General features: G+C 46.2%; 1 protein-coding gene across 1 annotated transcript in view; it reads right to left on the bottom strand.

Annotated features, from left to right (window-relative positions):
- Positions 1 to 11279, bottom strand: part of LOC111976858 (membrane-associated guanylate kinase, WW and PDZ domain-containing protein 1-like) — a 134906-nt gene that overhangs the window by 62752 nt on the left and 60875 nt on the right. Inside the window, 2 exon segments of the mRNA XM_070448164.1 lie at positions 7587 to 7809; positions 8805 to 9005. Of these exon segments, the coding sequence (XP_070304265.1) occupies positions 7587 to 7809; positions 8805 to 9005 (424 nt within the window).

The following is an 11279-nucleotide window of genomic DNA, read 5'->3' as shown; positions in this document are numbered from 1 at the left end:
TAGTTCCATGATCCATCTCTGCGTCGGAGTGTGTGGCCAAGTGATGTATCCCATCCAAATGTGTGTTGTGTCATGCCTTGATCTGAGTCGGTAATCTGGTGACGTGGCTGGTGTCGGCTGTGGTCAGTGTGGTTGGACTCACTGACCGTGGTGTGTGTCATGTTTTGATGAGCTCTGTAATGGCTGGGTTAAAGTGTGATAAGAACAGGACTTGAGTTCATGGGCTACGCTAACTTTGCTGTCCTGGGTATGACCTTTTCCAGTATCCATGGGGTCGGAAGTTGTGTGTGTGTGCTGTGTGAATGTGTGTGTGTGTGTGTGTGGTGTCGTGCTGTGTTGTGTGTGTGTTGTGGTGTGTGTGTGTGTATGATGTTGGATTGTTGTTCTGACCAATGTATGCTAAACAACTGTGTGCTGAAGATGATAGTTGTCCACAAGTGTTGTGTGGGGGTTCTAAAGAGAGTGTTGTGACAGGATGCTGTGTGTGCTGTGCGGCATGGATCACAGGTCTGGTAGTGGTGGAGGCTAGGAGAGGAAGTATTGTTTCATCGGATTGAGTCCACTCCACCTTCCAGGGCAGGGCTTACTCATCCACAGCTGTTTACTGCTGAGAGCACCTCCACAACCACATCCATATGTTTACTTCTTGTGGACCTAAATTGTTTTCATTTAAAATTCTATTTTCCCTAAACCCCTAAACCTACCCTAACTTTAACTCTAACTTAACACCAACCCTAACTCCAACCCTAACCTAACAATCTAAAATCCTAACCCCATACCCTAATTGTACCCTACCTCTAAGCTAAAATTAAGCTTTGTCCCGAACTCGAACGGACGACAGAATCCAAAGCACGAGATCAGCCACCACTTACCACTGCACGGTTCAAAAGGTGACAATCACTAAACTTAATCACCGAGCAGCACTTTACCCTGCCTTCATGTACATATCTACCTCCAAATACCTTTTATTATCTATCCTGATGCAGTCACTTTACCCTGCCTTCATGTACATATCTACCTCAAATACCTTATTATTATCTATCCTGATGCTAGTCACTTTACCCTGCCTTCATGTACATATCTAACTCAAATACCTTATTATTATCTATCCTGATGCCTAGTCACTTTACCTGCCTTCATGTACATATCATCAAATACCTTATTTTATCATCCTGCGTGCCTAGTCACTTTACCCTGCCTTCATGTACATATCTACCTCAAATACCTTATTATTATCTATCCTGGCGCCTTGCAATTTTAACCCTGCTTCATGTACATATCTACTCCTCAAATACCTTATTTATTATCTATCCTTGCCTAGTCACTTTTACCCTGCCTTCAATGTTATCATATCTACCTCAAATACTTATTATTATCTATCCTGCGCCTAGTCACTTTACCCTGCCTTCATGTACATATCTACCTCAAATACCTTATTATTATCTATCCTGACGCCTAGTCACTTTACCCTGCCTTCATGTACATATCTACCTCAAATAGGCCCCTCAGGCGCGACGTCCCCTGAAGGCCCATTCTGCTAACCGCTGCCTGCTAGCTATCTAGAGCGTATTGGACTGTTAGCTGATCCATCGGCCAGTTTCTTGGACCACTATACCCATTTTGCCAATTGGACTTGGACCCCTCTGCTACTTGGAACCCTACTAATTCCACGACTGGTCTATCGACATCACCGCACTAGGAGGCAAAAACAGACTTTTCCCCCATCGCGACCTCCCTCTAAGGCCCTTATGCTAGCTTGCTAGCCCCGGCCTGCTAACTGCTAGCTTGCTAGCCCCGGCAAGCTAACTGTSTGAATCGCCGTGTCCCCAGTCAGCCCGACCACTCAATGGACCCATACGATCACTTGGCTACGCATGCCTCTCCCTAATATCAATATGCCTTGTCCATTACTATCCTGGTTAGTGATTACTGTCTTATTTCACTGTAGAGCCTATAGCCCTGCTCAATATGCCTTAACCAACCATGTTGTTCCCCCTCCCACATATGCGATGACATCACCTGGTTTAAACGTCTCTAGAGACTATATCTCTCTCTTCATCATACTCAATGCTGAGGTTTACCTCCAATGTACTCTTTCCTACCATACCTTTGTCTGTACATTATGCCTTGAATCTATGCTATCGTGCCCAGAAACCTGCTCCCTTTATTCTCTGTTCCGAACGTGCTAGACGGCCAGTTCTTATAGCCTTTAACCGTACCCTTATCCTACTTCTTCTCTGTTCCTTTGGTGATGTAGAGGTTAATCCAGGACCTGCAGTGCCTAGCTCCATTCCTACTCCCCAGGTGCTCTCATTTGATGACTTCTGTAATCATAAAAGACTTGGTTTCATGCATGTTAACATTAGAAGCCTACTCCYTAAGTTTGCTTTATTCACTGCTTTAGCACATTCTGCCAACCCGGATGTCTTAGCTGTGTCTGAATCCTGGCTTAGGAAAACCACCAAAAATCCTGACATTTCCATCCCTAACTATAACATTTTCCGCCAAGATAGAACTGCTGAAGGGGGCGGAGTTGCAATCTACTACAGAGATAGCCTGCAAAGTTCTGTCTTACTATCCAAGTCTGTACCAAAACAATTCGAGCTTCTACTTCTAAATATTCACCTTTCCAGAAACAAGTCTCTCACCGTTGCCGCTTGCTATAGACCTCCCTCTGCCCCCAGCTGTGCCCTYGATACCATATGTGAATTGATTGCCCCCCATCTACCTTCTGAGCTCGTGCTACTAGGTGACCTAAACTGGGACATGCTTAGCACCCCGGCCAATCCAAGCTTGATGCCCTCAATCTCATACAAATTATCAATGAACCTACCAGGTACCACCCCAAATCCGTAAACACGGGCACCCTCATATCATCCTAACTAACTCGCCCTCCAAACACACCTCTGCCGTTTTCAACCAAAATCTCAGCGATCACTGTCTCATTGCCTGCATCCATAATGGGTCTGTGGTCAAACGACCACCCTCATCACTGTCAAACGCTCCCTAAAACACTTCTGCGAACAGGCCTTTCTAATTGACCTGGCCGGGGTATCCTGGAATGACATTGACCTCATCCCGTCAGTAGAGGATGCCTGGTTATTCTTTAAAAGTGCCTTCCTCAACATCTTAAATAAGCATGCTCCATTCCAATTTTTTTWAAACTAGGAATAGATATAGCCCGTGGCTAGCTTTTTCAAACAGAAATTTGCATCCTGTAGCACAAACTCAAAAAAGTTCTGGGACACTGTAAAGTCTATGGAGAATAAGAGCACCTCCTCCCAGCTGCCCACTGCACTGAGGCTAGGAAACACTGTCATCACTGATAAATCCACAATAATTGGCTACCCCTACCCCGTTCAACAGCCCTGTGCTCCCCACAGCAACTCGCCCAAACCTCCCCCACTTCTCCTTCACCCAAATCCAGATAGCTGATGTTCTGAAAGAGCTGTTCAACCTCTCTTTCGTATCGTCTGAGATTCCCATAGATTGGAAAGCTGCCGTGGTCATCCTCCTCTTCAAAGGGGGAGACACTAGATCCAAACTGCTACAGACCTATATCTATTCTACCCTGCCTTTCTAAGGTCTTTGAAAGCCAAGTTAACAAACAGATTACCGACCATTTTGAATCTCACCGTACCTTCTCCGCTATGCAATCTGGTTTCAGAGCTGGTCATGGGTGCATCTCAGCCACGCTCAAGGTCCTAAACGATATCATAACCGCCATCGATAAGAGACATTACTGGGCAGCCGTATTCATCGACCTGGCTAAGGCTTTCAACTCTGTCAATCACAACATTCTTATTGGCAGACTCAACAGCCTTGGTCCCACAGCGCACAGCACTCGGCCCCAAACTCCCCCACATTCTCCTTCACCCCAAATCCAGATAGCTGATGTTCTGAAAGAGCTGCAAAATCTGGACCCTACAATCAGCTGGGCTAGACAATCTGGACCCTCTCTTTCTAAATGATCTGCCCAAAATTGTTGCTACCCTATTACTAGCCTGTTCAACCTCTCTTTCGTATCGTCTGAGATTCCATAGATTGGAAAGCTGCGTGGTATCCTCCTCTTCAAAAGGGAGACACTCTAGATCCAAACTGCTACAGCGTATATATATTCTACCCTGCCTTTCTAAGGTCTTTGAAAGCCAAGTTAACAAACAGATTACAGACCATTTTGAATCTCACCGTACCTTCTCCGCTATTGCAATCTGGTTTCAGAGCTGGTCATGGGTGCATCTCAGCCACGCTCAAGGTCGCTAAACGATATCATAACCGCCATCGATAAGAGACATTACTGGGCAGACCGTATTCATCGCCTGGCTAAGGCTTTCGACTCTGTCATCACAACAATTCTTATTGGCAGACTCAACAGCCTTGGTCTTCAAGTGATTGCTCGCTTGGTTCACCAACTACTTCTCCGTAGAGTTCAGTATGTCAATTTTGGAGGCTGTTTGTCCGGACCTCCGGCAGTCTCTATGGGGGTGCAAGGGTTCAATTCTCGGCCGACTCTCTTCTCTGTATACATCAATGATGTCGTCTCGCTGCTGGTGATTCTCTGATCCACCCTCTACGCAGACGACAGCATTCTGTATACCTCTGGCTCTTCGTTGGACACTGTGTTAACTAACCTCCAGATGAGCCTTCAACGCCATACAACTCTCCTTCCGTGGCTCCACTGCTCTTAAATGTAGTGAAACTAAACGCATGCTCTTCAACCGATCGCGCCCGCACCTGCCTTCCGTCCAGCATCACTACTCTGGACGGCTCTGACTTAGAATATGTGGACAACTACAAATACTAGGTGTCTGGTTAGACTGTAAACTCTCCTTTCCAGACTCACATTAAGCATCTCCAATCCAAAATTAAATCTAGACCGGCTTCCTATACCGCAACAAAGCATCCTTCACTTCAGCTGCCAAACATACCCTCTGTAAAACTGACCATCTACCGATCGCTCGACTTCGGCAATGTCATTTACAAAATAGCCTCCAACACTCTACTCAACAGTCTATCACAGTGCCATCTGTTTTATCACCAAAGCCCATACACTACCACCCACTGCGACTGTATGGTCTCGTTGGCTGCCCTCGCTTCATACTCGTCGCAACCCACTGGCTCAGGTAATCTACAAGTCTCTGCTAGGTAAGCCCCGCTTATCTCAGCTCACAGGTCACCATAGCACGCGCTCCAGCAGGTATATCTCACTGGTCACCCCAAAGCAATTCTCCTTTGGCCGCCTCTCCTTCCAGTTCTCTGCTGCCAATGACTGGAACGAACTGCAAAAATCTCTGAAGCTGGAGACACTTACTCCTCACTAGTTTAAGCACAGCTGTCAGAGCAGCTCACAGATCACTGCACTGTACATAGCTCATCTGTAAATAGCCATCCAATCTTCCTCATCCTATACTGTATTTATTTATTTATCTCTCCTTTGCACCGCATATCTCACTTGCACATTCATCTTCTTGCCATCCTACCATTCCAGTGTTTAATTGTTATACTGTATATTGACAACATGGCCTATTTATTGCCTTACCTCTCTTATCCTACCTTATTTGCACATGCTGTAATAGATTTTTTATACTGTATTATTGATTGTATGTTTGTTTATTCATGTGTAACTCTGTTGTTGTTATGTGTCAAACTGCTTTTGCTTTATCTTGGCCAGGTCGCAGTTGCAATGAGAACTTTATTCTCAACTAGCCTAACTGGTTAAATAAAGGTGATATTTTTTTTATAAGAATACCTTATTATTATCTTCTGATGCCTAGTCACTTTACCCTGCCTTCATGCACATATCTTCCTCAAATACTCATAACCTCTGCACATTGATCTGGTCACTTTGGTTGCTCCCTGTATATAGCTGCACATTTGTCTGGTACTGGTACTCCCTGTTATATAGCTGCACACTGATCTGGTACTGGTGCTCCTGTATATAGCTGCACATTGATCTGGTACTGTACTCCCTTTATATAGCTCCACATTGATCTGGTACTGGTGCTCCCTGTATATAGCTCCACATTGATCTGGTACGGTCTCCCTGTATATAGCTCCACATTGATCTTGTAACTGGTACTCCCTGTATATAGCTGCACATTGATCTGGTACTGGTACTCCCTGTATATAGCTGCACAATTGATCTGGTACTGGTACTCCCTGTATATAGCTCCACATTGATCTGGTACTGGTACTCCCTGTATATAGCTCCACATTGATCTGGTACTCCCTGTATATAGCTCCACACTGATCTGGTAACGGTGCTCCCTGTATATTGCTCCATTCTTGTGTATTTTATTCCTATTGTGTAACTTAATTTTTCATGTCCTATCATTATTTTTTWAATTGCTGACAGGTGTATAAAATCGAGCACACGGCCATGCAATCTCCATAGACAAACATTGGCAGTAGAATGRCCTTACTGAAGAGSTCAGTGACTTTCAACTTGGCGCCGTCATAGGATGCCACCTTTCCAACAAGTCAGTTCATCAAATTTCTGCACTACTAGAGCTTCCCCGGTCAACTGTAAGTGCAGCTATTGTGAAGTGGAAACATCTAGAAGCAACAACGGCTCGGCCACGAAGTGGTAGGCCACACAAGCTCACAGAACGGGACTGCTGAGTGCTGAAGCGCGTACAAATCGGCTGTCCTCGGTTGCGATTCTCACTACCGAGTTCCAAACTGCCTCTGGAAACAATGTCAGCACAATAACTGTTGTCGGGAGCTTCATGAAATGGGTTTCCATGGCTGAACAGCCACTCACAAGCCTAAGATCACCATGCGCAATGTCAAGCGTTGGCTAGAGTGGTGTAAAGCTCACCACCATTGGACTCTGGAGCAGTGGAAACATGTACTCTGGAGAGATGAATCATGCTTTACCGTCTGGCAGTCCGACGGACGAATCTGGGTTTGGCGGATGCTAGGAGGGCGCTACCTGCCTAAATGCATAGTGCCATTCGCAAAGTTTGATGGAGGAATAATGGTCTGGGGCAATTTTTCATGGTTCGGGCTAGGCCCCTTAGAGTGAAGGGAAATCTGAACGCTACAGCATGTAATGACATTCTAAACTATTCTGTGCTTCCAACTTCGTGTCAACAGTTTGGGAAATACCCTTTCCTGTTTCAGCATGACAATGCCCCCATGCACAAAGCCAGGTCCATATTGAAATGGTTTGTCGAGATCAGTTTTGAAGAACTTGACTGGCCTTCAGAGCCTTGACCTTAATCCCATCAAACACCTTTGTGATGATTTGGAACACCGACTGCGAGCCAGGCCTAATCGCCCAACATCAGTGCCCGACCTCCCTAGCGCTCTTGTGGCTTAATGGAAGCAAGTCCCCGCAGAAATGTTCCAACATCTAGTGGAAAGCCTTCCCAGAAGAGTGGAGGCTGTTATAGCAGCAAAGGGGGGACCAACTCCATATTAATGCCCATGATTTTGGAATGAGATGTTTGACGAGCACGTGTACACATACTTCTGGGCATGTAGTGTATATTATACATGCTCTATAAAGTAGACTTCTCCGTTCTCGGTGTAAGCTAAGGTATAGGCCATAGGGTATAGGATTTAGGGTATATTATACGTACTCTATGAAGTAGACTTCTCCGTTCTCGGTGTAGGCCATCTCCCAGTTGCCTGGCAGGGGTCCTAGGGGATCTTCTGGGGAGGCCTGGGGCTGGGCGTGTGTCTGCTGCCCGCTGTCCGAGGTGGAGGCAGCCACGTTGTTCAGACCATAGGACGGAGCGTTCTCACGCGCGGGGTACGGCCGTAGAACACCGCCGCAGCTCTCGTCCTGGTCGCTAGGGTTACCTGTGCACAACAAGGGAGAGGGGAAGAGACTACGAACTAAGGATCCTGGGAAAGTAAGGAGCACGACAACACAGAACAAAACAGAGAGAGGAGGTTTATGTTTCCTGCAGCAACAGGAATGTGGGAATCTAAGGGTGGAATGATAAGACAATTTATGCTAAGAGTACTGTGTGCAATATAGTACTACTAAAACCAACAACAACAAAAATATATACTATGGTTCACGACTGCTAAACATTTTTCCTTTCTTAACTTTCTCTCCCTCCCTCTGTAAACCCCCTGCCTGCTAAAAGGAATGGTGCCCAATGACTATAATGAACATGCAGTCAGCCTCTATTTCTCTTAAACCCCCCTCTATCTTGCCCTCCCTGACTTCGTCCTCCCTCTCTCACTTCCGTGAGCCTTTCATGGGTGATCAAACRCTAATTCACCACTCTGACAGACTGGCAGGACACACAGAGTGAGCATAGAAGGAGAAGAAAACTCCATCTAGGAACTGACTGACTGTCTCTCAAACTCTCCAGTCCGGGCTAACACATTAACATAAGTGATATTTACAATTCAGTCAGACATCATGCCTAAAAAACGATTCACAAAGTGTTATTATCATGTACTTAAAAAGAGAGAGAGAGAGAGAGAGAGAGAGAGAGAGAGAGAGAGAGAGAGAAAGAGAGTGAGAGAGAGTGAGAGAGAAAGAGAGTGAGAGAAAGGGTGAGAGAGAGTGAGAGAGCGAGAAAGAGAGTGAGAGAGAGTGAAAGATGGCGAGAGAGAACAAGAGAAAGAGAGAGACACCCAGCAACACAGGGCAGAAGAGTGGAGAGCACAAACGCAGATACACACTCTCCCTCACACATGCTCTTTCAAACATGTGCATAGAAATGAGCACACACACAACTCACCCACACCCCCAATACACACATCCCCCATTGAACAGCCACCTGGTTTGGTAGTGGTAGTCTATGTGTAACTGTCTGACGGCATGTAAAATGACATACCTGTAAAACTGTTGTTCATTTCTGTGGCCTGGTCGTCATCCTCGTAGTCAGCAGGTACTACTTGGGCGTTTTGCATGTCATTGTAGGACTTGGTGTGCTTGGGAGTGGACTGCTGGGAGCCGTCGAGGAGCACAGCATCACTGAGAATCACTGACCCAACCACGGGCTGCCTCGGCGGCTTGGGGGTCCCATAATAGTTACCTAGGCAACAACAGGGACATTAGCATGCCTGAGAAAAAGATGGAGGGAGAAGGAGAGAGAGAGGGAGAGAGGGAGAAGAAGAGAGGGAGGGAGGGAGGGAGGGAGGAGGAGGGAGGGAGGGAGGGGGGGGGAGGGAGGGAGGGAAGGGGGGAGGGAGGGAGGGAGGGAGGGAGGGAGGGGAGGGAGGGAGGAGGGAGGGAGAAAGGGAGGGAGAGGGAAGGGAGAAAAGGGAGAAGGAGAGTGGGAGAAGGAGAGGAGAGAGGGGGAGTGAGGAGGGCGTGAGACAGAGAGAAGGGGATGAGAGAGGGAGTGGGAGGGAGAGAGAGAGGGAGTGGGATGGAGGGAGGGAGAGAGAGAGAGGAGAGAGGAGAGGGGAGGGAAGGGAGGGGAGGGAGGAGGGAGGGAGAGGGAGGAGGGAGAGGGAGAGGGAGAGGAGAGAGGGGAGGAGAGGGAGGAGAGAGAGGAGAGAGGTGAGGGGGGGGAGGGAGGGAGAGAGGGAGGGGAGGGGGAAGGAGAGAGGAAGGGAGAGAGAGAGCACCCGGCCTCTCCCTACTAGAATCTGAAGTAAAATGTTTACTATTTGCTGATGATCTGGTGCTTCTGTCCCCAACCAAGTAGGGCCTACAGCAGCACTTAGATCTTCTGCACAGATTCTGACAGACCTGGGCCCTGACAGACCTGGGCCCTGACAGTAAGACAAAATATAATGGTGTTACAAAATAGGTCCAGTTGTCAGGACCACAAATACAAATTCCATCTAGACACCGTTGCCTTAGAGCACATTAAAAAATGTACATCAGCGCGACAGGTAACTTCCACAAAGCTGTGAACGATCTGAGACAAGGCAAGTAAGGCCTATGCCATCAAAAGTAACATAAAATTAAAAATACTTGAATCAGTCATAGAACCCATTGCCCTTTATGGTTGTGAGGTCTGGGGTCCGCTCACCAACCAAGAATTCACAAAATGTGACAAACACCAAATTGAGACTCTGCATGCAGAATTCTGCAAAAATATCCTCTGTGTACAATGTAAAACAGCAAATAATGCATGCAGAGCAGAATTAGGCAGACACCCGCTAATTATCAAAATCCAGAAAAGAGCCATTAAATTCTACAACCACCTAAAAGGAAGCGATTCCCAAACCTTCCATAACAAAGCCATCACCTACACCTACAGAGACAAGCATATCCCTGCACCCGCAATAACATCTGCTAAATATGTGTATGTGAACAATAAAATTTGATATGAACCTGGAGAAGAGTCCCCTAAGCAAGCTGGTCCTGGGACTCTGTTCACAAACACAAACAGACCCCACCGAACCACAGGACAGCACAATTAGACCCAACCAAATCATGAGAAAACAAAAAGATAAATTACACATTGGAAAAAAACTGAGCAAACTGGAATGCTAAACAGAGAGTCCTTAGTGGCATAATACCTGACCACCGTGACTGAGCCAAAATGAAGGAACGCTTCACTATGTACAGAATCATTGAGCATAGCCTTACTATTGAGAAAGGCTGCCGTAGGCAAACCTGGCTCTCAAGAGAAGACAGGCTATGTGCACACTGCCCACAAAATGAGGTGGAAACTGAGCTGCACTTCCTGACCTCCTGCCAAATGTATGACCATATCAGAGACACATATTTCCCTCAGATTACACAGATCCATAAAGAATTTGAAAACAAATCCAATTTTGATTAACTCCCATATCTACTGGGTGAAATACCACAGTGTGACATCACAGCAGCAAGATGTGTGACCTGTTGCCACAAGAAAAAGGCAACCAGTGAAGAACAAACACCATTATAAATACAACCTATATTTATTTTCCCTTTTGTACCTTTTGTAATTTTCTCTTTTGTAACTATTTGCTCATCGTTACAACACTGTATATAGACATAATGACATTTGACATTTACTATTGTTTATTTCACTTTTGTATATTATCTATTTTACTTGCCCCTTAAATTGAATTGAAATTGAGAGAGGGAGGGAGAGAGGGAGGGAGAGAGTGAGGGGGAGGGAGGGAGAGAGGGAGAGTAGGAGGGAGAAGGAGAGAAGGAGGGGGAGCTGTCTCTTATACACATCTAGATGTGTATAAGAGACAGATGTTAACATATGTTTGCCATGCCAATAAAGCACTTAAATAGAAATTTAATTGAATTGAGAGAGGGAGGGAGAGAGAGAGACACAGAGAGAGAGAGAGAGAGAGAGAGAGAGAGAGAGAGAGAGAGAGAGGGGGGAGAGAGAGAGAGAGAGAGAGAGAGA

This window comes from Salvelinus sp. IW2-2015, linkage group LG17 (genome assembly GCF_002910315.2).
Source record: "Salvelinus sp. IW2-2015 linkage group LG17, ASM291031v2, whole genome shotgun sequence".
NCBI classification, from domain to species: domain Eukaryota; kingdom Metazoa; phylum Chordata; class Actinopteri; order Salmoniformes; family Salmonidae; genus Salvelinus; species Salvelinus sp. IW2-2015.
The sequence above is the reverse complement of the archived record's forward strand: the minus strand, read 5'-3'. Positions and strand labels throughout refer to the sequence as shown.